The sequence below is a fragment of the Gallus gallus genome, chromosome 1 (assembly GCF_016699485.2).
Source record: "Gallus gallus isolate bGalGal1 chromosome 1, bGalGal1.mat.broiler.GRCg7b, whole genome shotgun sequence".
Taxonomy (NCBI): Eukaryota; Metazoa; Chordata; class Aves; order Galliformes; family Phasianidae; genus Gallus; species Gallus gallus.
In genome coordinates, this window is record NC_052532.1 from 88,893,602 (window position 1) to 88,921,182 (window position 27,581).

Below are 27,581 nucleotides of genomic sequence, written 5' to 3' on the forward strand. Positions count from 1 at the left end.
AGACTTTGCTTTTAGCAATTGCTTTACATCTTCAATCCACTGATAAATAATTAACTAATTGATACTGCATCCTGCACATGGTAGCTCTGCGGCAGACTGCTGGGAGGATGCCAGCAGAATGCGGTTCTTGGCTCAATAGGCAGACAAATGTTGCAGTACGTGTGGCAAGAAGTTGTGTTATTGCCACATACAGCACAGCACTAGCCCTTCTGAGTACTTGTTCTAGCAGTAGTAACCTTGCCTTCAAAATGATATCATTGCTCTTATGGGGTTGCCATACATGGAATCCAAAATAATATCAAGCTTTAATAATCAAATTATGAAGTAAGTCAGAGGAGGACAGATTTGTACTCGGTAGAACATAAGAGACTACTTGCCTTGGTGACCTAATTGCTGCAGTTAAAATAATAATAATAATTATTATTATTATGGCTGATTAAAAGGAGCCAGGAGCTTATTTACATTTGCCAAGAGCATGCAGCAAATAAAGCTTTATGACTGAAAATCAACTTAGTGCTTTGTCCAGATTAAATTGAGAAAGGAGGTCACCAAAGTAAGTTCAGAAGAGCACTTGAGACTGGAAGTATGAGAAATGAACATCAGAACTGAAATGAGAAAGGTATAAGGGAGAGAGAAGACATTTTCTGCTCCTACCATTCATTTTCATGAGACGTTGTTGAGCAAAGAGAGAGGAAACACGAGCCAGAAACAACAACCCTTCCTGCAGAGCTGCAACAAAAAACACTAATGAGAAAATGTCCAGTGATGGGAAACCTTTGGCACATACCTGCCCAGCGCTATCTGGGACTGCTGGTGAGTCTAGACACCATTGGGAAAGTGCTTGCTCAAAGAAAAGGTGCCACAAAAACTACAAAAAGAAGTCAGATGACTGATACTATAGGCGATCAATAGTTTCTGCATAATGTACACAGGCATTCAGGGTCTCACTCTATTCTCTGTGTTTCCAAAGAAAAAACAATAGAATGTATTATTGATGAAGTCCGCGGAGGCAAGTCTGGCTCACCATTGCAGCCTGTTGTGTTCTTCTAGCTGTCCCCAGTTTACAGACTCTTGGTGCACTGAACTGCTGTAGGTCAGGTTCTTTTCAGGGCTGAGGAGGATAGAGAATTTAGTTCAGAGCCTGTCCTGCATCATTCAAACCACACAAGGGATGCTAAAAATCTCTTCCACACGTATATACAGCACTGGCAGAATATTCACACAATGCCTTTAAATAACTTCGCTGTGATTCTTGCTGTGTGGAAGATGTCTCAGGGGGAGATGTAAAGGCGTATGAATGCCAGCTGGACAGGTTAACAGTCTCCAGTGCAAAAGTACATTTGGAAATATATCGTTTCTTGGTACACTGGGAGTGCAGCAGCACACTCATCAGCATCTTCATACTTAATAATCCACAAATGCTGCTGTAGTGCTCTGCTATTAGACGTTTTTTCATGGACCTTTCACAAATCTAGGCTGAGTTTTTCAAAGATGTCCATGGGAATTTGCTGTTTCCTAACAGTATGTAACGGAAGGTATCTTTTGTATTTTTGAATATGCCTGTATGGGCCATTTATGGCAGCTGCTTAAAAACATGGCTAGAACTTAATCAAATAAGTGACTTTCTATGTTAAAAACACATAAAGGAGGAACAGCATTTTTAATGAGTCTTTTCCATTGGTTTATGTGACCTCTGCTATTTTGTGAAATATGTCCCAGCCATTACAAATTCTTTTTATTGAGAGATGGAATCTTGGCCAGGACCCCGAGATTATTACTCACTCTACTGAAAAGATACTCGGGGGACCTTTAATTTCCAACTGGAGAGCTGGCAGAAGGACAGTAAATTTAACATTTCCTCTGAAGGATGACACCTCAAAGTGCCCACATGCTGCTCATTTCTGCAGCACTCTGAATGGGAGCCAAGCTCCCAGTATGAGTCTTGAACCTTCAAGGAGTTGGCTGTAAGGCAGACATGCTACCCACAGAATCACAATGACACCTAGTAGCATCTTAATTTAACAGATCACTTTTTTTTTTAATGGCAGTCTCTTGTCTTGTATTTTTATGGTGTGGATCATTGAAAGTTTGTTTTTTAGTTCATCATTCAGTTATGGAGAATGACACTTTGCTTTCCTTGACTCTATTGCTGTTGGCAACTCTGAACAATATACTGTCTTCATGGTCCTCCTCTGGATCCTCTTGCAATATTTTAGGCTGGTTGAGAGAACAAAATCTACCACTTTACACAAGGAACTCTAGTCAGCAGCATCTTACAGAAGTTCACATCTCTGGTTTATGAATGTTATTAGTCACTTGAGCTGTGTAGAATTGCTGTCTCTTGGTGACAGTGTGTGAATAATTCCTGCACATGCTTTTTTGGTTTCCTGTGAGCTGGATAGATTGTTCTAGAGTAGCAGAAGGGAAGAGACAAATATGAATTATATCTTTTTTCAAGCAAGGGTTGCAGAAACATCATCTGCCTAATCATTTCCGAATTTTCACTGTGTTTTGGCAAATGCCTTAAGTCCAGGTGTCACATGCTGTTCTGAGAAATGGAGCTGCTGTGCAGCTGAAGCGGGAGAGTGTGGGATTTGACTGAAAAGCAGATAAGCAGGCGAGAAAGGAGGGGGTGGGTAATCCACCCAAAGTTTGTGCAAAGAATAGATTGGGAATCCAGAGGAGGGACACAAAGATTATTGGGGATCTGGAGCATCTCTTGCATGAGGAGAGGCTGACAGACCTCGGACTGTTCAGCCTGGAGGAGACTGAGAGGGGATCTTATCAATGCTTATAAATAACTAAAGTGTGGGAGTCAAGTGGATGGGGCTTGGCTATTCCAGTGGTGCCCAAAGGCAGGGCAAGGGGTAACAGCCACAAACTGGAACACAGGAAGTTCCATCAGAACACGAGAAAGAAGTTCTTTACTGTGAGGGTGACAGAGCCCTGGCACAGGGTGCCCAGAGAGATTGTGAAGTCCTCTTCTCTGGAAATATTAAAAACCCATCTGTATGCTTTCCTGTGCGACCTGCTGTAGAGAACTGCTTTAGTGGGAGATTGAACTAGATGATCTCCAGAGGTCCCTTCAATCCCTATAGTTCTGTGAAATGTCAAAATAAATGCACTTAAAGATATAAACTGATCTAAGTGATGGAGTTAGAGTGGGATCTCATGTTTCTGCCTGCCCTACATTTAAAATGGTGAATCAAACATTGATGTTTGCTGGTTCCTGCAGGAAGGCAGTCAGCCAGAGATGCTGTAGCACTCAAGTATGCATCGTGTGAGCTGGAATGGGGCCCTTGTGACCAAGAGCCCAGGGAGAGGCTGGAAGGAGCAGCCAAGGCATGTAGCTCTTTGTTACCAGGGAGGGGGTGCTGTAAATAATTTGAAGTCCACCCATTTTGCCACCCGTGATGGCCATCTCTATCTTCTCTCAGGATGTTGGTAAGACTGCAGGCTTGCTCTTTATTAGAAGGCGTTTGCTCTAGCAGCAATCAAGTCTTCAAGGTGGCTCGGAAAGACTTTAGAAAGAGTAGAATGTTTTTGACAAGAAATAAAATGGAGTGTGATTCTATTCCTGTGAATAGAATGTTATGTAAGCTGGGCATGCTGTTCTTTCATGCTAAGTGCAGTTCCTTTTATGATCACTAAGTGGTGAGATTCAGCCGTGAAGATTTCATCACAGGGATCTGCAAGTTTCTTGAAGTTCTTCTGTCAATGTTTTGTTTCAAAATCATAATACAGCTAGCACAAATACACCGGCAAAGCCTGGAGAGCATCTCCACATCCCTACAGAGATCACTCTCACACTGCCAGGAGGCTTTGATGCAAAAGAATATAGTTCCAGTAAATCTTCAATGTTTTTCAGTTTTGAAGGTTCTGAGGCTGAAGATCAGAAATTAAGTATTTGCTTGTCAATCAGAGGTGTACATTTCAAAGCTGTCAGTTTATCCCTCTGACGTGGTCCAAGGTCTTGCTTCATATCTTACTGGAGCTATGTCCTGTACAATAGCTGTAGAATGGTCTGGAAAACCTCACAGGAAACATATTTCACAGATTTAATGTTCTTGCTTCTTTTGATAGGTCAGAATGCCCTTCCAGAAATACTGAGGGAGAATAAGACAATGGAAATAACTGTAGGAAAGGAAAACGCAGTGATATACCTCAAAGGGGGAAGACTATAGTGTGAGGCAGTCCTAGTCTGTGGAGTGAAATGAGTGAATCACTGTGCCTACTCAAAAGTGTGTCCAAAATGTTTCTTAAGCGTAATAGGAATACCAAAACTCCAGCTATATATTTTTTTAAGGTAATTAATTACCACTTGAAAGCTGAAAGGAGGAACTATGAGTGTGAACATGCCTAAGAAGTTTTTGTTGTGCTGTGACTTGGGCCTTTTGGTTTTCCCCAAGCCACTCACATGATTGAAGGGTAGCCTGTGCGGCAATTCACATAAATGATAAACAAAAACAGTTCTAATGCAATCACAGTTGTCCGTGTCGTCATCATTTGCAAAAACATAACCCACCTAATCAGAAAACAGAAACATTAGACTGAGCGTGCCAGTAACAGTTTGATTACCAAATGAGGTCTCGCTGACTGACTTGATGAAGGGTGCAGAAGCAACCCACGGGACAAGATTTGTATTGGTTTCGGCAACGTGATCCCAGCTGTCAGAAAAAGAGAAGCACAGAGGTAGACATGACAAAGCAAAAATGACACAAACACAGTGATTCAGAGCAGCCCAATGAGCCATCTCAATCTGTGCCTGGCTCTCCCTGGGCTCCTGGCCTGGCTCAGGCCTCGAGGCAGCAGTAGCTCCTGGTGCTACAGTGAGCATGCAGACACCTTGGGCTGGGGTGGCCATTGCTCCTGGAGTGGCCATTCCTCCTACTCCACACTTAGTGCTGGCTTCCGGACCACCCAGCTGTCACCCAGACACGTAGCCAGGGTAGAGGTCTGGGCTTTAGTTTAAGCCCTTGACAAAACTTCACAAGAAAGGTGCTTCTGAAAAACCCGGCCTTGTAAACCCTGTCTCTCTGGTGGCCCGACTGGGAAACCTAGGTTTCCAGCTCTGACACTCGTCAGAATTTCTGTTATTCAGCTGAGCGCACGTGGGGCAGAAAGCGGCACTGCTTACCGTATTTGCAGAGACAGGGGAATGTCCCCAGAGAGAGAGCAAGGCATATAAAAAAGGGGAAGCCGTGGTGCAATGGATCAGTCGCTCGCTCGTTGATCCTGGGGACGCAGCTGGGATGATGGTTACTTGCCTGCTCCTCTCCAGCCTCTGGGCCCTTGCATCAGGTAATCTCCCGCTCTCTCTTCCCTTCTTAGTCACTGTGATGGTGCAGAAGGCTTCAGGGGACAAAGGCAGCATCTGTTCATCGATTTGTTGTCAGTGTGTTTGGAAGCTGCAGGCAAATGTATGGCTTTATTTACAATTTCTGCATCATAAACCAGTGACCCACAGGACTAAAACTAGATTTCAACTCCTGACTTAGATGAGACTTGAACCAGGGTATGGCACTGACTTTCTTTAGCCAGGACAGAGTTATCTGTAAGGATGGACATGGTACTTTTAGACAATTAGAAGTTCAGACCATTAGAACTGTGGGCATGTTACACTTGTTTTCATACTTAACAAAGCCTGAATTTGTCCCCAAACAGCCTCCATGGTCATGGCTTGTATTCTGCCCTATTCTGCTCTGCTGAGGTCTGAACTGCAAAATACCTGCTGGCTTCATGGCTGGCTACTGGGTGTTCTGCACATCTCTGCCTGAATAAGCCATGCCAGGAAGTTTAGATATGCTAAAGGTGGATGAGTGCGCCTCAAGCCACTGCACACAGCCTCACTCGTCTTTAAAAACAATACTTCGGGTTCCTGCAAACTGAATACATTTTCAGTGCTGTAACCATTTCTGATGTTATCTCCCTTCCCACGCACCACAGAGAGATGTGTACAGATAAATTTTAAGAGCTACCATCCCATGAGCCAAAGAACTTTGGACTGGGCTTTTAAACCTGGGAGCATTCAGACACTTGCCCGTCTCTTTGTATTTTTTCCCCTATGTGGCAGTGAATTGGAAGAGGAGTGATTATTTTTCCCTTCTCCCTGGAGATCCCTAATAACAGCACAAGTACTGAGCAGCTGAAGTATTTCATAGGAAGTGGTGTGAGAGGTGCCACCTTCAGTCAAACTCCAATGGCAACTCATTTAAGTTGTGCTTTTAGTTTCCCCCTGGCAGCAGGGACAGGGAAGCCCTCCAGGGGTGACGGCTGGGGTGCAAAGCATGTGCTGGTGTGGGCTGCAGTGGGACAGTGGAAGATGCTAAATGTGGTCCCTTCTTCTTCACCAGGCTCTGTGCAGGTGCTGCACAAAAAGGTGCAGTCGGTCCAGGCAGGCGGAAATATTACTTTCTCATGCCAATCAGTCACGAACGAAGATGTAATACAAGTGACCTGGCAGAAGGAGATGGATGGGGCTGAAGACAACATAGCAACTTATAGTACAATGAACGGTGAAAAGATAGCAAAAGCCTATGATGGCCACGTGAGCTTTGCCCATAGCGGGCTGGAAGCCTCGTCCATCTCCCTTCACCAAGTCACCCTGCAAGATGAAGGATGCTACAAGTGCATCTTCAACACCTTTCCCTCGGGAGCTGTCACTGGCAGGATGTGCCTCAAGGTTTACGGTAAGACACTGTAATTGCGGAAAGGGTATGACATCTTCCTGAGGACCAAGCCGTTCCCTCTGGGTAAAAACCTTCCTTGGTCAGTGCTCATTGCTAAATCTCTGTGGGAAAGGTGGCCCTTGTTTCCTCCCTGGCTCTGCCTTTCTTGTCATTTTTACTTCTGATGGGAAGGCACTGTTGAATACTTCTCCAATTTTCTTCCCTTTTAAGTCAACAGCAGCTGTTGGGTGCCCTGCTGCTTCCCTAGAGTTCCTCTGGCCCAACACCGTGTTGGCAGCTGTCTCCACGTGTCCCCCTGACTTGCTGACCTGTATCTTGTATAGGTCAGCATCAGCTTGTTTCAAGGAGAGAGCCAAAGCACACATCCACAAGCATCCTCACATGCAAGGAGCCCTGTCCCAGGGGAAGAAACAGACAACCTTGGCTTATGAGGAATGATGACATAAGCAACAGGGGAAAGAAAAGGGGAAACATGGGGGAAAAACAGATCTGAAGCTCTTCTAGAGCAGATCATTTGATGCTGAGTCATGCATTACAGGAATATATGGAAGTGATTTCATTCTTGCTTACTGTGTGAATCTAAACATGGAGTTAAATTGGCTTTGATTTATTCTGTCTGTTTTTTATCCAAGTGTGGGAAATGTTACCCAAAATTACCAGCTTTGTGGCTATGATCCACCTCTTAGCAGAGCTCAAGGCATGAAAACAAAAGCAAGAAAAGCTTGTTTCTCTCCTCTCCTCTCCTCTCCTCTCCTCTCCTCTCCTCTCCTCTCCTCTCCTCTCCTCTCCTCTCCTCTCCTCTCCTCTCCTCTCCTCTCCTCTCCTCTCCTCTCCTCTCCTCTCCTCTCCTCTCCTCTCCTCATTTTCTGCTAGATATACTCTTGTTAACAGCTCTACCTGCTCCTCTCAAAGGCACATTAGCTGGGGGTTTCACTTCCCTGGCAGCAGGCAGCCTGCTGCCCCAGTGCTAGAGTGAGCACATCACCAATTAAGTGCTTGCAGAAAGGGTTCATTTTAACATAACTGCAGTAACACATTTGAGATGCTCTTAATTTCCTTGATTTCCCAGCCAAGCCCTTCTGCAGGCTGGGAGGGAGAAGATGGCAGAAATGTCCAGGGGCAAGGGGATGCCAGGCAAGGCAAGCAAGCCGACTAATGGCAGCACCTGCAGCAGATGAGCTGCTGGCACATGTCTGCCATCTGACAGAGACAGCCAGGGAGTTTACAGGCTGGTTATTGCCCAGTTGCAACAGTCTTCATCAGAACAGGCTCTTCCAGAATGGACACAGTGCTGCATAGTGTGGGGAAGTGAAACCTCGGTAAGAACCAGATATGATGCTGGGAAAAATGAAATAGGTATGGGAGACAGAAATCTCAGACCTATTTAGCTGAAAATAACAACGTGAAGCAGCAGCAGCAGCAGTCTTCTACCCCATAACAAATGATGTCTTGGCACAGAGTATTTTCAACCTGCTTTGCAGGTTTCTTTAGTGTTTGTTCTTCTTTCACCTCCGTTTTCCACTAGAAATGTTTTGCTGACCTTTGTTTCAAAAGAGGATGAGAATGAAACCCAGAAAGGGGTAGAGTTTGGAGTATGGAGAGAGGGGAACTAGAGTATATGGAGAGATGTGTCACTTGAGTATAAGCAAGGTTTTGCTGGGTCAAAGACCTACAGAAACCTTCTGCTTGCGGGTAGGTGGCCCCATCCACATGGAAGTCTCCAGCACCATGGAGAAATGCCATGATACTGTTGACTGAGATCAGAAAGCTGAGGCTGTGTTGCTGACGAGCATTCACATGGCTGGAAAAGGCACATGAGACACACTAATTCTTAAAAATATTCAGCGGTTAATCTGAGACCAAAGTTCAGCCTTGAAACATAAAAAGCACATCATGATCTAGCAGTTGCCCTTTAATAACAGAAGCCCAATTGCAGTCAAAGCTGGCACACACTTCACGAGAAAGACATCTTTTCTGATACGTAGGAGCACCTTCACAGCTCAAGTGTGGGAATGTTTGCATTGCTGCTCTGAAAGGCCTATGAGGGCAGGTACTTCATGTCTTGTAAGTAGTTTTTCATTGCAAATAAATATTTTGATGAAATAGAAAAGCAGCAGTTACTCTGAACATGTGCATCAAACACCAACTCGGTGCACACAGTGTGTGCAAGAGAAAGTGCTCACATATTTTGACTGTGTATCTACTACAGGCATATAGTAAGGCAAAGAGCAACTGTCCAGTGTTTTTCTTACCTACAAATAATTCCCTGGATTCCAGTGTGGGAAGGCAGAGGACTGTCTAGTGAGGAGAATGGATTTGGCACGTATGTATGTCTGCCAAGATGTGATGCTGAGAGTTTTTTCTCTCCTGCTCTGTGTGCTTTTATAAGTCAAGACTCACCTTCATCTTTGGTAATTGGTTAAGATTTGAGATTGCCAGACTGGAGCAACGGCACCAATCTGCCTTCTGTGCTTTTTAAAACAGGCTCTCTGGTAAAACTCAAGGCAAGAGTCTGTGACAGTATTCCTTTACTGCTTTGGGACATCGTAACCTAATGTTTGAAGTTAGCACTGTGGGTGGATGTGCTATTTTTATACATCCCGTGAGTGAAAGAAGAAGTTCAGAAACCATTTATTAATCAAAACATAAAGTGTTTATGACACTTGTCATTTCAAAGATGGGAGATTTTGAGAAGTTCCAACTGAAATCCCCCTAAGCCTTTTTTTTTTTTTTTTTTTTTTTTTAGCTCTCAGAGCAACACAAATGGGGTTTCATCAGCTCTGTTTTGAGGGTCTGAGTTTCTATCCGTGGGTGATGCAAACATTGGGAAATATCTACTTCATTCTTCTAAGCAGCATAACCATAGTAAATTGTGAGGCAAAGCCATAGGAAAGCAAAAATGATGATGTAAAATGTCTTAGTGGCTGATATGGCTTAGAAGATCCAGACAGTTTCATGAGACGCATATAGGATTTTACCAGGGGCATAGGTGCTGTTATGCAGTTGGCATGTGCTGTTTTCCCCTTTTAACAGGATGATTTGGTGTTCTCTGTATATCATTCATACAGAAACCTTCTTTTACTGCCCAAAATGAAACATAAAATCATTTTGCTTAGGAAGACTAAACAAAATTTTCTGTTTAAACCCAGGATTACTAAAAAATAGTTATTTGTTTGCTAATGTTTTGGCAAAAATCAATTTCAGCATAAATATTGTTCTGATTGTTTTCTGTTGTTTTTTTTTCTTTTTTGCTATGTAAAATAGTAACACGTGCATATAGTACTATTAAATAGTACTATTTCTCATCTACTAATAGATGCTTTTTAAATCAGAAGGCATTCATATTAACTCAAACTTGAACAAAACCAGAAATGCCATTGCACTTAAATGGTTTTAAAAGGCAACATTATCAGAAACAGACACCTGGAAGTAGAATATGATTTGGACCCCTGTACTACCAGCACATGCACTGATGTGGAGGTCAGGCTGATGAACTGTTATCTGGAAACTTGTGTACTGGGAGATCTAACTCCCATATGAAGTTATATGCCTTTGGCATGACAGTCTGAGTTAAATAGATTGGTTTGGGGGAGGATCTTGGACGAGGTGACTTTCAGAGGTCCTCTGCAACCCAGATTATTCTATGATTTTATGACTTGATTGATTTTCACAGGTACAAAAAGCATCCACTGGTGATAGCAGTGAATAGCAGATATTCAGTTCTCATGAAAATCCAGCCACTTGCTTAATTTTCAACACAAAAATTTCACTTTGGTCGTTCCGGAAACGATGCAAGGTTTGGGTACTCTGACGATCATCCTGTTGCCTGCTAATGAGTTTGCAGTATCAAGCTCCAAAAGATTTCCCTCCAGGACCAAACACCTCAGTTTTCCTACTTCGTACAATGGAGAAGAGCTCATCATCTCTGTGTTTCCTTCTGCTTTTTTGAAAGCAGATTATCTTGTTCAGGGACGTGTCCTCAGGTGTCCAGATCTTCCCTGGAGTTCTATCCAGGTTGAAGAAAGCTTCTTGCACTTCTACCCCTTTTTTATTTCCTGAAAATACTGCACATATAAATAGGAATCAGCATGCAGGTTTCAAGTGAATATGTGTGAGTGGTATCTGAGGTTCATTGCATCTGCTAAGACTAAATAAGACTGCAGCTGCAAGTCTTGTAGCGTGAGGAGGAATTTGAAAAAGTGATCTTTAACAAAACTTTTGGAGGTTACCATGACACTCCAAAATTTGACATTAGGGGAAAGAAAAGATGTATAAATACAAAGCCTTCACAGCTGAAATCTTGTGGTGTCACCTCATACACATTCAGTTACTGTCTTGCATGAGTAGATGCATTTAGTCCCTAAGAGCTCAAGTCTGCATGTCTTAAAAAGCAATAAAACAAATCTTGCAGATGAGCTTAAGGGATAAAAGCAAGTGCTTTGAGTCACTGAAGCAGTTCAACCCTCTTGAGGAGAGGAGGACATGGTTTCACAGTTTCACTATCTGTTTTTTTCACTTGTCCATCATTACCACTCATCAGCTGAGATGCTGCAGGGCTGCTTTTAGTAGTTGTGCATTTCTACCCTCTCCCCCTCTTTTTTTGCCAAGTTCTTCATTTTCATGATGAACTGTGTGCAGTTTCAGGCAACGCAATATAAAAAATGGCATAAATTTGTTCAGTGCAGAGCAGAGGAGCTGAGGGGAGGCGTCATGGCGGCTGCAGCCCCTCACAGGGAGCAGAGGGCAGCGCTGAGCTCTGCTCTGTGTGACAGCCACAGGGCCCAAGGGAACGGCATGGAGCTGCAAGTTCCTTCCAGCTTGGGGTATTCTGTGATTCTAAGATAACAGTAAATACAAGTGTTCTTAGCTCAAATGTAAGCAGAAAGTAACAGATTTTTCTGCTTTGTGTTTTACAGCCATCTCAGACCCCAAAGTGGAAGCCAAGCTTATACCCAGTCCTGACAACGCTGAAGTCTCTGAGGAAGTGGTGGGGATGAGCTGCTCAGCAACAGGGAAGCCAGCTCCAAAAATCACCTGGCACCTTCCAAGCACGCTGCTGCAGAAACCAAAGGAGTACCACATCAAGCTCACCAACCAGACCATCACTGTCATCAGCAACTTCACCCATGCCCACTCCAAAATCCTCAAGGAGTACCCCATTGCCTGTGTGATCCAGCACCCATCTCTAAATGTGACCCTGCCCCTGCCCATGGACAATCTGACACAAGGTCAGTACACAAACCTACTCCTTCCCTGGAATAGAAGACGTGGAAACATCTCCTGGGCTGTATCAGCCTCTCGGGGCTGGAGGGCAGGTGGGAAAGGTACCACGAAGAGGAGCTGGTATGGGGAGGGACAGGAGAAGGTGTTAGGGAACAACCAGACATTCTGGGCAATGATGCAGACATTTGGCATCCATGTGGGACACTGTGATATGTCTCTGGGTCATCAGACCCCAAACACAGGTCTGTTAGTTGTACTGCTTGTGTGTATGCTTGCATATGCTTCTTCACCTCCTCTGACCCAGGAGATCAGCCAAGGGATGTCCAAGATGGGTTTGGGTGTTTTTTCTTCATGCACAAGCCTGCCTGAACACCTGCTACTTTTCCCACAGGTCAGGACAATATCATGGCACCAACCATGGCCATTATTGTGGGGGTGCTGGTCCCTCTGATATTCCTCCTCGCGTTGCTCCTTTGCCTGAGACACCTTCGTGACCCAGAGAGAAACACAGCCTGGCCTCGCTGGGTAGGTCTGTGTTCCCTCGCCGAGGAACAGCAAGGTTCAGATGGGAACCATACCCTTATACCACTGTTCTGCATGGCCAGGCCATGCCTTCAAGGATGTGTCTTGAACACAAGGGGGGCTCTTGAAGAGGAGCATGCCACAGTGCGTTGCTCAGGATGGGAAACGCAGCCGCATGTGAGCCTACTGGGTTCTGTGAAGGGTGCAAGTTTAAAACAGGAGCAGACCCAGCTGGATGCTGCCACGTGACTAAGCCCTGTTTTGTGCTGAAGGCACCTCAGCCTCTCTGCAGAATGTGCCTGAGGCACGCACCTTTGCCTTTAATTAATGTTGTGAAGGAAAAATAAGGCAGTAGCAGGAAGTACAATGCATTTCTTCCACGGATGCTATTTTTCTAAGTCCAAGCTGAGGTCTACTAAGGGGGTTGTGAGGGGAAAGGCTCTGTCTACCATGCTTGAGCACCAACAGACACAAAGCCTCATTTGGTAATGCAGGCAGCCCGAGTCTGAACCCCTGCACTTAAAGCTTCCGTATATTTTTTCAAAAAGTGAAATAAAACATCTCTTCTGCTAGGTCCTTGCTGTATGTGCCAAGGAGAGAGCATGTGGAAGGTACATGCTTACTGGCAAGCGGGCTACTGCTGCAGTGCCCAACACGTGAACTCCTGCATGCCCTACACGTGGACATCTTGGACTGTCATGTAAAACTGCTGTGACATCACACCAAAGGAAACACGGGGAAAAAAAAAGAACATTCTATAATTCATATTTATTTTCTTAGACAACTGCATTCCGTTTTGTAGAAGAAAAGCTGTGAATTATTTATTTGAGACTCTAAGACTGTTGGCTGCGTGGGTCTGTAATGCAACTTGTGGTTGGCATTTTCTACGCTGCATTTATTCTTTTCCTATATTTCAATATCCCGGGCTCCAAGTGGAGCGAGGGCTGTCTAAGGCAGTGTGGTATTGTGTGGGGCAGTGATTTATGAGGTACTGCTCCAGGTGAAGGGAAGCAGAAAGTGTGTGGGACTCTGCTGGCATTACTGAGAGCTGCCAGAAACCTTCTCCCCAGCGGGCATGGGAGATGGAGCATGTCTGCAGCTGGATCAGACTTGTAACACTGGCAGCAGGCTCCAAGCCATCAGGCACCAGGAAGTTACCACCCTTTCCTAGAAAGTTATTTGGAGGCAAAGGGAAGTTTCCTTCTCCTTCTGTGGTTTCCACAGCCAATTTTTCATTTCCCTAATCTAACACAGTTGCCTCCTGTTTCCACGTATCACACCTGCCTGGGGGAAGAAGCAGGGGAATTTAAGGAGAGTTTGGAAGGGTGTCAGGCAGAGCAATTCTCTCTCTACTCCTGTCCTCCTGGCTCCATGCAGCAAGTGTATGCTATCTGGTTTTCCCTTGCACATCCACTTTGCGTGCACTTCCCGGATGAAGCAGGCTGTGTAGAGGCCGAAAAGCTGAGTCAAGTGAAATGAAAGAGAGTGGGTGAGCTAAGAATGAATAAACCCACTTCTTGTCATAAAAAGCTTTTATAGAATCCCTAATGCTTAGTAATAGCTGATCTGATGATTGCAAGGAAAGGGGAACCAGCTACAGACCAGCAGCTCTTGCAATTGGGAATTTTTCTCTTGAGCCCCATAACTGTCAGAGGAGAAAACCTGTTTTTTTCCAAACTTCCCCACAGCTGCAGTTTAGGTTTCCTCCACACCTGTATGGGAAGGGGCAAGGGAGGGAAGCAGACCTTCCCCAGGAGTATTTTGTATCCAATGGAATGCAAGCAAAGGAGCACTGCTCCAGGGTTCTTGGGCTGTGTTGTGTCAGATCGCTCTGCTCGATAGGATCTGCACTTGGCCTTCAGGTGTTGGGTTGGCTTTTTCTAAGGATCATTATGGTTGTTTTTAAGAGAGGATACTACAAATATTTGGACTAATGGGCTTTTCTTTATTTTTGTTTATTTTTTATTTTTTATTTTTAAAGGGAAAAAATAGAAAGATCTGTTGCAGAAATGAGGAATCTGGACATGGGAACAAAAAGAATTTTCAGAATGACAACAAAAAGGCACAAAGCTAACAAGAAACTCATTAAGCATATGATGATTGTAGAAATCTGTTTTTATTTTTTACAAGTTGATCTGGAATGGGGAAAAATAGAGTCTGAAGTAAAGAAAATGCCTGCTTAAGTGTGTTTCTGACTTCTGCTCTTTAGCTGTATGTTGAATTGTGAAGGACTTTTGTATGTTTCTGTTTCTTGGTGCAACAGAACCAGAGGCTGAATGAAAAGGGAGGACATGGCAGCATAGAAACAAAATACTGTGCAAAAAAAGAGCATGTTATTCATCTACTTGTCTTTTACAGCATTGAAATGAGAACAGCAAAATGATGTATAAAGGTAGAACATTTAAAACCAATACACATATTTGCCTTCGTAATGTACAAATCCATCAGCCCACCATAGTGTATGCTACTGCTATTGTGTTTGGCTTCATGTAGCACAGGGCTGAATGTAGGCATCCAGGCTACGTACAATTAACCGGCTGCCAGATGTGGAAAGGAGTATAAAATAGATAGAAACCGCCTTTGAGAGAACAAACAAGCATGTGACTGAGGGGATGAGGGTTTTACCTTGGGTGAATAATATCTTAACTGTTGTTCTGAGGTTTCTTTACGATCATCTTGTTCTTATCTTTGCCAAGTTTTCTCTGTGAACAATTTGGTAGTAGAACTCCAGTGCTTCAGACAAGTTTATTCATATGTTTAGTATTTGTTTTAACAAACAGCATGTACAGTATGAAATGCTGCAAATCTCAGTAGGTCTGGAGAAACAAAAATAAAGCTCATCAGAACTTCAAGCAGAATGAGCTGCTCTATACTTCTGCTCCATGCAAGCAACGTGGAGCAGCTTAGCTTTGTAAGTAAGTGGAAACATAGTGTACAGGAATGTCCCAGGTTAGTTTTACCACCACCAAAATCCCCCAAAGCCTAGGTAAAAGTATGGTTACAGCCCGCATCCATACACTGACCAAAATTCCCCCATGCTGCAGGGCCTCACGATGGGTTTGGTTACAGAGGAATGACTGAGCTGGAGGAAATGAAGATAAGGACAATTCTAACATAGCTTTGCTGACAGCATAGGCTGTAACTGAGCCTGTAGAACTTAGTCTTGCATTACATCTCCCACAAAGGTTTTTTTTTTTGGTTTTTTTTTTTTTTTTTTTTTTGTGTGTGTGTGTGTGTGTGTGTTTCTATTTTGTTTTGCTTTCCTTTGCTTTTTGTGAATTGGGCCATGTGAATAATGCTGACTTTTTCTCTGGGACTTTGATTTTTAAGGAGGGGTGCAATAGGATTTTTTTATGCACATGGAAAATATGGTCAAGTCAAACTAAAGAAAACACTATGGCATACTGGTGTACCGATAGTTCATTGGAATATAAAAAACATAGAATCATTAAGGTTGGAAAAGACCACTAAGATCATCTAGGGCAACCATTGGCCCATCACCACCACATGCCCACTAACTGTGTCCCTCAGTGCCACATCTATATTGTTCTTGAACACCTCCAGGGGCGGTGAATCCCTACCTCCCTGGGCAGCCTGTGCCACTGCCTCATGATATCTGGGGTGGGAGAAGGGGAAAACAGTTATTGTTGAACTTTTAAACTACAAGAGCCCTGACAAGAGTTTGGTGACATAGTGCGAAGCATTATAAATGAGCGCACAACACATTCCACTCTGCATATCACCACAGTATAATATACACTTATGTCTAGACACAGTCCTTGAGTAAGATGCCAAGGTATACTTTTTGAACTTATTTGTATCAGTATATAGAAAAGAATTCTAAGGTTGTACAGCTTGCCCACGTTCATGCTTTGGCATGGTGGGTTGCTGCAAGGATCTGCCTGCACTGGTGTTTTTTTTCTCTGGCTGCTGGTTCCTGACTCCACCAGAGCAGTAACTTGTAAGGACTGAGGATGTGACTTTGAAGTGTAGCTGAAGTACTGCCCTCACACATTTAGCAAGTCATGGCTGAAGCAGGAAGAATATTATTCCATCAAAATCACTACTGGCAGAGACATGGAACTAAATCCATTCAGTGAAAGGGAACTTTGTTTTGGTGAAGTCTGAAAGCACCATTCATCATTTCATTGTTCTGTGACCCCGAGGAATTATTCATCAACTAAATACCGCATCAGGGAATTTTTTTATGAATTCATACTTGGAAGAAAATAAAGCCTATTGTTGTTCACTCCTTTTTCAGTACTGGGTAGCAGTAAACCAGCTGAAATGAGAGAATTGCCTTAATTGAGTGCATTTTCTGTTTCATAAAGAGGCTATCAAACCAGACAGATAAAAGTCAGACAGACTTTTGTTTTCACTCTTAGGATACCAGAAATCACTCGAACTTTGAAAGCCGTACAAAAGACTTTCTCATATCTTCACAGCTTTCATCTTTGCTTACATAAAGCTGTGTGTGAGAGGTGCTCGACTCTTATCCAAACAGGCGGACTTTGCTGTGGTCTGTTCAGCTTTGGGTAAAAGATCCACGTGAAATTTCTGGGAAACCTGAGAGAATCCTTCGCCTAAGACTCCTCTACAGCACAAACATCATTATGCCTTCCCGAACTGCAATTTTTAGGATGAACCATCCTAAAGAAAGGGGAAGAAAAAGTGGCTTGTCTAGTAAAAGTGTACCAGAGATCACATACAAAAGATTAAGACGTGAGGAAAAACTTGAGGGGAAAAAAAAACAAACAAACCACTTTTAGACTAAAAGTTAAAAAAAAAATCTTTTAATTTGAATATTTTATTTGATATTATCCTTCAAACAGATTATGATGGGATGCTGAAAATTCTGTAAATACCCAGTGTCCTATTTTAAGCTTAAAGAAACTAACATTTGCCTCAGAGGTGTCAAGGAACTATCTACAGAAATAAAGCTACAGTTCTACAGAAATACAGCTATTTTCATAAATGAGTTTTTTTTTTTTTCACCTTTCCATCAGACAAGGGAAAATTAAGACATTTGTTTGCCACAGGTTTATTTCTAAATATCAGAACCCATACGCAAAGACGAGAAAAGGGAAAATCCAATAATGTTTTAAGATCTTTGCATATCGAATTCAGAACTATTTCGTTTTGAGGATATAAAACATGGGTTGTGTCCTTTCTAGAAAGAATTTGTCAGTAGAAGCAATGTGGCCATTCTCAACTCAGCGGTTCAGTATTTGCCCAAGTATCTTCAGCGGTTCTTCCTAAGAAACAGAGATCTTTACTGTAAAGATTTCTGGCCATGTCAAGACCATTGGAAAGGGATTCTCAGGTCTTAACTTGGGCTGCAGGGGTAAGCCAAGACCTGACCGTAACATCAGCAGAAAGTGCTGAGCTCTCTCTGCAGGCTCCTCTAGGGTAGAAGCCTTCTGAGTAAGATGCAGAATGAAGAGGACTAAGCCTGGATCATACGTAACAATGTCCCAGCCTGAAGGAAGGATAAAACTGTGTTCTCTGGTAAGATCTGGCCCAGAAAAAGGCACGTGTGGTGACTGTGTAGTAGTAACTCTTCAGTCTTAGGTTCATGACTGCATCACCCAAGTGTGGATCTGACAGAGACGGATTTGGAGGATACCTTATGGAAAAAAAATGAAACCATAATTCACCAGAAAACAACATCAGTCACCACGAGCGATTGTTCTCCTGAAAGGCAGGTGAGAACGTCTGGGGATCCTCTAACTTCTAGCTGGTCTTCCCAAATCTGTTCATGGCTGATTCCTCTCCCTGATACTACCCCCACACATCTGACCTTTCATGATGCTGCCTTCTTGCCTCCAGCACATTTTCTTTGCTAGGGACCCCTTGCCCTACTCCCTACCAGGATCTGGCTGAGCTGGGAGGAACTCTAACGTTGTGCTCCTGTGTCAACACCCCAGGACACAAGGAGCCAGCCCCAGTGCATGCCCCAATCCTGTGCCATTTGCTAGCAACCCATCTGCAGGACAACTGTGGCAACCAGGGAACTTATGAAATGGTGATGGTCCTAAGGTGATGGTCCCTGGCCACTTCTCCAGGCTGGGACAAGAAGCAGAGCACCTCTGGGCAGAAACATGAACCAACAGGGATGGGGGGAAAATGTTGTTTTAAAAAAAACCTGCCGATCATGTGCCTTTCTCTTTGCTAGTCATTCTCCTTTGTGGCATAAGTGGAAAGAGAAAGACGAAAGCCTGAAAATGAGACTGACCCCCAGCAAATGTTCCTTTCAATTTAATTCTAAGGCAGTTCTGCACTTTCTTCCTCTTTTTTTTTTCTTCTTTTTTTTTTCCTTTGTATTTTTTTAAAGAAGAATTAATTAAGGTCAGGCTCCACATTTCTTAACAGTCCAAACATACTGCTTTAGCTAAAAGTTGAAAGCGGCAAGGTCTGCCTAGAAGTAGTCCTCCATGGTGGTTGTTTTAAAGCAGAGAGCTGCATCACCCAGAGCCTTTGTTAAGTGCTTGGAAGGGAAAGCTAGCCTCTTTCTTTGTATGTACATAGTTCAGGAACTATGTAAAATATAAGTAGGAGGGGAGGGGATCTCAAAAAAAGTGTCAAAAAAAAAAAAAAAAAACCAACAGTGATGTTCAGGGATGAAATGGTTGCTAAAATAAAATTTCCACTCTGCTCCTTGGAAAATGATATTGAAGGCGAGGAATGGGGGCAGGATTGAAGATAATTGTGCCAAGTGCCTCTCTCACATAGGAAATAAAATGAAGATTTACCTCCCCCAGACCGTGCATATGTCACCACCTAAAGCTGCCAACAGGTTCTGGGAGACTCACCATGAAAGTATGAATTAAGCAAAGCCCCTTTGCTTAAGTGCTCAGCTGTCTGTGGGACATGATGCTGACCTTCCTGATGGAGGGAAGCACTGAATTCATAAATAGCAGAGATGAACACAGACAGAAATTGTATAGTAACTGCTTTGCGTAAAGATAATCATGTGAGATAGGCTTCTCCCTTTCATAAAGACAAATCCAGAACAAATTCATGAAGCACAGAGGGCGCTATTCTGCAAATACAACCAGAAACTTGCATGGTGCTTGGTCTCACTGCTGGGTTACTGTGTGGCTAAGAGCTGTGTGGCTGGACAGTGAAAGCCTTGGGCACTCATCCTCGAGCACAAGATCACATCACGCTGCTGGCTTTAGGTTTGTGGAACTGCATTGGACACAGACACACCTGGGGAGGGGAATCTTCCACCAAACCTGCCCTCTACATACTCGTTTCATAATGCAGCTTGTGTTCTTGGCTCTGGTTTGCAGGTTGGAGTGAAGAGGTGGAGTTTCTGGATGTCTCTATGCTGTCTCCGTGGTGGAGGAGCAACCAACTCCTTTTCTTGCTGGTGAGTCCTTGTTGCCGGATGAGTGGCCCTAGGGTGATCTCTCTGGGGACCGTGGGGTTGGCACCCAGCATGGTGCTCAGATAGCTGCTGGACAGTGACCCTTGTGTAGTGCCTCTCCTCACTTCTTCCCAAAGCAGAGAAAAACTGGGAGCTGCTGGTACCCTCTTTTTTTCTCCCTCTGGCCACCAGCCACCTGCATTTACTCAGAACACTTACACCTGGCAAGGCACGAGCCCTTGAGCTGAAATTACTAGAGTGGCTCTGACAGACCTGAGAGGAACCCCAAGCATTCCTGCTCTATTTTTAGGGGTTGTTGGTTATTTTGAAACCTGAGAGTCCTTGCAGTCTGGGGAACAAATCCGTGCAGCTCTGCCACAACGGTAACATGCCGTGAGCAGCAGGAGTGGGATTAATGATTGACCAAGTAGGAGGAAGTGAAAGAAAGTGCTTGCTGATTGGTCTCCTGGGAGACTTTTGAAAAAAAGGCGCCAGCTTCCATCCAGAGGAAGAAGTGGCAAGTTTGTGGGTACACACTCGGCCCCACAATGCTTCTGCTTCAGGCCTGCCGGGCTGCGCTCTGCCTGCTGCTGCTCTGCCAAAGCTGCTGTCTGGAGGCTGCCAGGGGTGAGTAGGAATGCTCTTTCCCCATAGAGACTTTTTGGAGCATGAGCCGCCTTCCTGGGCACATGGAGCAGCTCAGGGGCTAAGCTGAGAACCCTAGCACCACAGCTTTGCATTTCCAGTTCACATCTCTGTGTAATGCATGTTTCTGTTGGGCCACGCTAGGGCAGAGAAAGTAGTCTCCTGGCTATGGGTTGTTCCCTGCTCCTTCATAGATGCCAACATGGAGAGGCACAGGGATGTTCTGTGGAACAAGAGTCGTCTTACCGGAGCTTTACAGGACACCCCAGATCTGTATGGGGCAAAGAGGGATTATTTTGACAGCAGTGGGATGTGGGCAGGGAGGTGGCCGAGGCAGGAGGGATAGCACCTCTGTCTCACGCCCAGCTTCAGAGTGGGTGGTGGCCCTAAACATCTGGGACCACATATAGGGACCGGGTAGATGACCCAAGTCTCAACTTCTTGTCTTTTTTTCTAAGAAACCTTCCCCAAAATGCATGAATGGAGAAACCCAAAGGCATAGAATCATAGAATATCCTGAGTTGGAAGGGACTCATAAGGATCAGTGACTCCAACATTTGGCTCCACACAGGACTACCCCAAGTCCAAACCCCATGTCTGAGAGCAGTGTCCAAATGTTTCATGAACTCCAGCAGCTTGAGGCTGTGCCCACTGACTGCCCTGGCAGCCCATTCCATGCCCACTGTCGTCTGGTGCAGACCCTGTCCCTAACCCCCAGCTGCTCCTCCCCTGACACAGCTCCATGCCGTTCCCTCGGGCCCCGTCGCGGTCACAGAGTGCAGAGCTCAGTGCTGCCATCCACTCCCCTCATGAGGGGCTGCAGGCTGCCAGGAGGCCTCCCCTCAGCCTTCTGGGCTGGACCAACCAGGGGAACTCACCCACTCCTCGTATGTCTTGCCCTCCTGACCTTCCACCATCTTTTTAGCCTTCCTTTGGACACCGTAATAATTCTATGTCTTTCCTACGTTGTGGAACCCGTAGTTGCATGCCGTGCTCTAGGTGAGGCCACACAGCGCAGAGCAGAGCAAGACAACCCCTTCCCCTGCCAGCTGGCTGTGCTGCGCCTGATGTGCTCCAGGGTACAGTTGGCCTTCCTGGCTGCCAGAGCATACTGTTCATTCATGTTTATTTGCTGTTCAGCCCCAAATGTCAGGGCCCATGCTGAAGTCCTTCATTGGTGCATCTTCCAATCAGTTGATTCCATATCTCTTTCTCCTCACCAAAGCACTGCTTCATGGCTAGGAAATGCACACCATAGACTAATTGGGTGATGGCCACCTGCAAACAAAGGTGTCCAAGACTCTCTGAGCAGCCTTTGTGGACTCTCATTGGAGTTTCATCACTCTGCAAGTCAGTATGCTTCAAGGGTCTACAACTTTTCCCAGGTAAATTGTGTTTTTTCTCTCGCTCTGATCTTGTGTTCTGGTTTGTTTCTAGGTTTGAAGGAAGCTGTGAAGTGTGAAAGCGTTACTGAAGCAACCCTCGGTGAAGAGGCAAATTTCTCTTGTGACTTCTTGCTCCCAATGGATGTCTTTCAAGTCACTTGGCAGAAGATAAATGGATCTTCCTTCCAGAACATAGCCACTTACAGCCAAACCCGTGGGCTGCGACTGATAGGATCATTTCGGAGGAAGGCACGTTTTGCTAGAGCAGCCCTGAACACCTCAGTCATCACTCTGAAAAATCTCACATTTGAGGATGTGTCCTGTTACAGATGCATCTTCAATGTGTTCCCTCATGGCTCTTTCAGCAGCAAAGCTATGTGCCTCAACATCCAAAGTAAGTTTTCCACTTGCTGCTTCTCACTTTCTGGCATGCAGTATAGATGAGATGGAGTCAGAGGCAGGTGAAATGCTATCCCCTCCATCCAAGGCAATTTGCCACACAGCAGCATATGCTCAGTGGATATTCTTCAGAATCACCCTACCTTTCCATAGAGGTAGTGAAGGTAAATAAGCCAGGGGATGCATTTGGGTAAGAACGCTAGTACAGAAAGCTGACCTGTCCAGCTTTGACCAATAACTCATTGCTGAGTGTAATAAACATCTTTTTTCATCCATTTCTGAGCTAACAGAGGAATTTGAGTACCATTTGGCTATCAAAGGTTTCCTCACTGCTGTCAGCTCAGCATCAGGAAGGGAAAGCCTCCCCCAGCATCACCTGGTTGGATGATGAAGGCCTGGACAAGCCCCCCAAGATACACCACACATACAAAACCCAACTGGGACACTGACAGTGGCAAACAGATGCACCTTCTCTGCTAGCTACCTCTATATCTTGGCTTGTTTCCTTGACCGACCACAGTGAAGTAAAGTGAAGTCATTTCAGCTCACAATAAAAAGTCAAGGCTGAGTTTGCATGGAGAAGTGCAGCTTGAAGCAGGGAGTGCTTTAGAAATCAGTATCAGTAGTGACTCTGCTAGCCAACTCCCGGGAAACAAAAACATAACTATGTTGTGTGTGATTGCCCATTGTTTGGCTGTTGTCCAGATAGGCACTGGCATGTGCAGTTGTAGTAGCACCATTTGTCTTAAAGAGCCTGGTCTCATTAGACATCTTTTCTGAAAGTGCAGACCTTATGTGGGATGAAGATTTCTTGATTTGAAAACATACAGAAGACTCCTTCCTATAGTACTTCCGTGGCTGTACGTTGTGTGTGTATGTATGTGTATATTAGCTTCATTGGAATCACAGAATCACAGAATTGTACGGGTTGGAAGAGACCTCCGGAGATCATCGAGTCCAACACCCCTGCCAAAACAGGCTCCCTACATCAGATTGCACAGGTGAACATACGTACATGCATCTCTGTATGTTTCTATTTATACGTAATCACTTGTTAAGGGATGATGTTCTCCAGCAGCATCCCCATCTGGAGTGTACTAGCAGAGTAGGACCTCACTGTTAAATACTGGGGAGCAGTCTTTTCGCATAGAGGTCTTACAGGAGGACCTCTCTCAGGAATGATGAAGTACTTCCCTCATTATAAAACTTCCTTTTACAGAAAGTGGAAACACGAACAAATCAGAAGTCAAAACGTTGGATATGGGTTCCCCCAGTACAAGAGGTATTTCTCATATTTATTTAAAAATAAAATGATTAATGTTTCAGTTTAGTCACAGCCTCTGGAAGAGGACAGAAGGAATATACTGACACTCCTCCATGCTTTGTGTCTCCTTGTAGGTATTCAGAAGAGAATTGGCCTTGTGGCGGTCTTCATCGGTGCTGTCTTAGCAGTCTTGACACTTCTCATCATGGGGCTAACCAACAGAAAAAGGAGACAGTAAGTGATTTTCATTTTCTTGTGAATGACATGGCTTACCTGTGTTCACATTGCAATCTGCCTTTCTCTTTCCTGTTGGTGTTTTTATATACTTGCACTGGAAACTCACCCAGGTGGAAACACTAGTTTTAAAACAACAAAGTTCACTCTGAATGCTAGATTTCTGAGTATTATGTGATGAGTTGGTGGGTTTTTTTTCAGACTGCAGAAACACAGAGCACGTAGCACACCTGAAAAGGAGAAAGGCTTACAGCAGGATGTAAGTGAGCAATCCGAAAGCCTGAACACACTGAAGGACCAAGACAGCACTTATCAAAATGAGGTAATGTCAGTGCCCAGCACTTCCAGCAATTCTCCAAATCCTTCAGAAGTCTTGGACAATTATTGCGAGGAACATGACAAAATTCTGTCGAGATAGAATCATGGAATGGCTTGGGTTGAAAGTGTTCTTAAAGACAATCTAGTTCCACCACGCTGTCATGGGTAGGGTCACCACCCACTAGACCAAGCTGCCCAGCATCTCATCCAACCCAGCCTTGAATGATTCCAGGGATGGGACATCCACAACTTCTCTGGGCAACCTGTTCCAGTGTCTCTCCACCTCCACAGTGAAAAATTTACGCCTAACATCTAATCTAAATCTTTTTTTTTTTAGTTTCAAGCCATTTCTTCTCGTCCTACCAATATCTATACATATAAAAAGTTTATTTCCTTCCTGTTTATAATCTCCATTTAAATTGGAAGGCCTCAGTGAGGTATCACTGGAGCCTTCTCTTCTCCAGACTGAACAAGCCCAGCTCCTTCAGCCTGTCTTCATAGGAGAGGTGCTGCAGCCCTCTGTTAATCTTCATGGCCTTCATCTGGATCCTTTCCAAAAGCTCAACTCTTATGGCTCCAAAACTGGATACAGTACTCCAACTGGGGCTTCACGAGGGCAGAGTAGAGGGGGATAATCACTTTCCTCTTCCTCCTGACTACCCCTCTTTTGATGCAGCCCAGGGTATTGTTGGACTTCAGGGATGCAAGCACACGCTGCTGGCTCATGTTAAGTTTTTAATTTACCAGGACCCCTAAGTCCTTCTTGCCAAGGCTACTTTCAAGAAGTTCTCCCAGTCTGTATACACATCTAGGATTGCCCTGACTGAGAATGTAACACCTTGCACTTTGTTGAATCCCATCAGGTGTACATGGACTCACCTTTTGAGTTTGTCAAGATCCCTTTGGATGGCATCCCTTCCTCTATAGATATTAACTACACCATATAGCTTGGCGTCATCTGCAAATGTGCTGAGGGTGCGCTCAATCCCATCATCCATGTTATTGATAAAGATGTTAAAGAGTACTAGTCCCAGGACAGGCCATTGGGAGACACCACTCATCACCAGCCTCCACCTGGACAGAGAGTGATTGACCACAACTCTCTGGCTAGGGCCACCCAACCAATTCTTTACTCATGTAATAATCCACCAGTTGAATTCATCTCTCTCCAATTTAGAGATAAGGATGTGTTGCAGAACCATGTCAAAGGCCTTGCACAAGCCCAGGCAGATGACATCCTTTGTCCATCGATGCTGCCACTTCATCATAGAAGGCTACCTGATTGGTCAGGCATGATCTGCCCTTGGTGAAGCTGTGGTGTCTCAGATCACCTCCATGTCTCACGTGCATCTTTTCCAGGAGGATCTGCTTCATGATCTTCCCAGTCACAGACATGAGGCTCACCAGGCTGTAGTTGCTAGGCCTTCCTTTCTACCTTTCTTGAATATGGGAATGATGTTTCTCTTTTTCCAGTCACCGGGAACTTCACCTGACAGCTACGACTTTTCAGATATGATGGAGAGTGGCTTGGCAACAACATCAGCTCCTTTATGACCCTGGGATGCATGTCATCTGGCCTCATAAACTTGTACACATTCAGTCTCATGAGGTGGTCTTGGACTTGCTCTGCTGGGGTCCACTTGTGCAGGGCTCTTCGTGGGGCTAATAGCTAATTTGGGTGTGAAAGCCAGGATGAGCCCTCAGTGTAAAATTTCTGCTGCTCCAGATAGCTGCAGGGTAGATGACAGCATACATGCCCCAGCTATGCTCTAGCAATGCTGGGGAGTGCCTGGAGCTTGAAGGAGGAAAGTTGGCCTGCAGTTAAGTGGAAAAGCGGATGAGGTACTAGAAATGCCCAGCTGTGCAGATGGGATGTCCCTTCTGGACAAAGGTGATGCAGCTCTGCAGAGCTCAGGCTCTGTGACTGGCACTCTTACAGAGATATTTTCCCAGAAAGGTTTGTCCTGCCCTGCTGGTCACACAGGCATCAAGGTCTACTGGAGGGCTAGTGGCATCCACAGACACAACTGGTGAGCGACTGTGGCTGTACTTTTGGCCACATTAGTCACTTCTCTTTGACCTCCTATGGGTTTCCTCTTCTTTCAAGCTCTTACTAGTCCTGTTGTCACAGGATGATTATGATACAGCTCTGGTTTTAGCAATAATTTAGGGTTTATTAATACTTTTGTGACAAATCACAGGGTTAGATAGCTCCACTTAATCATAAGCCAATTTAACAAGGATTCAATGGATCTTACTACAGTCAAATACAGCGACTTAGTTAAAGGTTTGAGAATGATAAGGTTCATCTGAAATTTACAGGCAGAGTATTGTGAGGGAAGGTTTCTAAACTCATTTGGATGAATTACTTAGCATCCCTTTCATCATCTCTCAGTGAATAATGAGATGTGTCCCAAAAGTGACTCCACTTCTTCAGTGTTGAATCTCAAAAATAATCTATCCTGAGGGGTGTCCCAACTGTAGGGGATATCAAAGATTGCAGCAAGCTGAGGTCCTTGAGAGCTCCAGGGGCTCTTTGCTTAGGAAACCCTTAACAGCAGTACCTTGAGATAATTGCCTTTAGTCAGAAAACTTTCCATTCTGGCCACAATTCAGATGAGGCAATCCTGGAATTTTCTCCCAGCTGTACAGTTCCAGTGCTCCCCGGTTATACAGTTCTGGTACCTCTCACATCAGGCCACAGTTCAAGGAGCAGCAGTTCTAGGTATGTTCAGAGAGTGCCTGAGCATCTCAACACACTATGCTTGAGCGAAAGCAAAATTGTGCCAGTCATCTCATCTTATGCTAGTTGCAGAGTGGCCTAGGGGCTGCACCACCACACCAATACTGTGAACAGGAGCCCTTCTGTTTTCTTGTCTTCACGATAATGGCCATGGCTAATTATTCTGCCTACTCTTTTACGGAGGCAGACACCAGGATCTTCACTTCATAAAAGGCTACTAAATCAGAAGAGAAATATGGAAGAGATTGAAGGAAGAGAAACCTGGAAGAGAAACAAGAAGCTTGTGTTTTCAGAGGAAGCTGACAGCCAAGACAGTACCAGCCCCAACATACCCCAGAGGGAGCTCACTGAGTTGAGCAATAATGAGCTGGGCTGCACACCCATCAAGAACAACAGTGAGACACAGGCATGTGGGGAGTCTGAATTATGTACAGTAATAGTATGTACAGTATGTACAATTATTGCTCTCCAGTACAGGAGAGCAATCAGCCCACCAAAGCCCTGTCTCTACAAGTCCAGAGGAACACTGAGGACTTCACACAGGTGGGGAATGCAAGTTAAGGGCTCAGAGGAAGATACAGCCTATACAGGCCCTCCTGGTGCTGTCTCAGCAGTCCTTCAGTCCCAGAGGTCAAGGGTGTATGTACCCTGTCAAGATAAGCCACCACTGCAGCATCTTTTGAACTTAGAGGTCATTGTTTTATGAGGGTACGGGACATGGGATGGGATACAGCGGGAGACAATGTATGTTTTCTTATTAAAGACTTTCCATTTCCGAGTGGCATAA

At 44.6% G+C, this 27,581-nt stretch overlaps 2 protein-coding genes across 5 annotated transcripts; both read left to right on the forward strand.

Moving 5' to 3' along the window:
• Nucleotides 1-3,413: 3,413 nt before the first annotated feature.
• On the forward strand, nt 3,414-15,292 carry LOC770026 (OX-2 membrane glycoprotein-like). The gene is made up of 6 exons (XM_001233342.5): nt 3,414-3,444; nt 5,149-5,301; nt 6,354-6,689; nt 11,606-11,917; nt 12,304-12,437; nt 13,008-15,292. Exons 1-6 carry the CDS (start codon nt 3,414-3,416, stop codon nt 13,092-13,094), a joined length of 1,053 nt encoding a protein of 350 aa, XP_001233343.5. The 3' UTR covers nt 13,095-15,292.
• Nucleotides 15,293-19,474: 4,182 nt separating this feature from the next.
• On the forward strand, nt 19,475-27,581 carry CD200L (CD200 molecule-like). Of its 4 annotated transcripts, XM_046940023.1 has the most exons (7): nt 19,475-19,615; nt 19,730-19,809; nt 21,889-22,230; nt 23,455-23,517; nt 23,634-23,733; nt 23,935-24,055; nt 26,976-27,581. In XM_046940023.1, the coding sequence occupies exons 3-7, from the start codon at nt 21,975-21,977 to the stop codon at nt 27,498-27,500; spliced, it is 1,065 nt and encodes a 354-aa protein (XP_046795979.1). In that variant the 5' UTR covers nt 19,475-19,615; nt 19,730-19,809; nt 21,889-21,974; the 3' UTR covers nt 27,501-27,581. The 4 variants fall into 4 exon arrangements, with proteins under 4 accessions (XP_046795979.1, NP_001382864.1, XP_046795985.1 ...); NM_001395935.1 differs by lacking the exons at nt 19,475-19,615; nt 19,730-19,809 and adding an exon at nt 20,293-20,433 and having other exon boundaries at nt 26,982-27,572; XM_046940029.1 differs by lacking the exons at nt 19,475-19,615; nt 19,730-19,809; nt 26,976-27,581 and adding exons at nt 20,311-20,433; nt 25,525-26,969.

Coding starts and splice junctions, on each gene's coding strand:
- LOC770026 (XM_001233342.5), top strand. CDS start 3,414: ATGGCCATCTCTATCTTCTCTCAGGATGTTG. Junction 3,445..5,148: donor TATCTTCTCTCAGGATGTTG/GTAAGACTGCAG, acceptor CCGTATTTGCAG/AGACAGGGGAATGTCCCCAG. Junction 6,690..11,605: donor GATGTGCCTCAAGGTTTACG/GTAAGACACTGT, acceptor TGTGTTTTACAG/CCATCTCAGACCCCAAAGTG.
- CD200L (NM_001395935.1), top strand. CDS start 20,355: ATGCTTCTGCTTCAGGCCTGCCGGGCTGCGCTCTGCCTGCTGCTGCTC. Junction 22,231..23,454: donor TATGTGCCTCAACATCCAAA/GTAAGTTTTCCA, acceptor TTCCTTTTACAG/AAAGTGGAAACACGAACAAA. Junction 23,734..23,934: donor ACCAACAGAAAAAGGAGACA/GTAAGTGATTTT, acceptor GTTTTTTTTCAG/ACTGCAGAAACACAGAGCAC.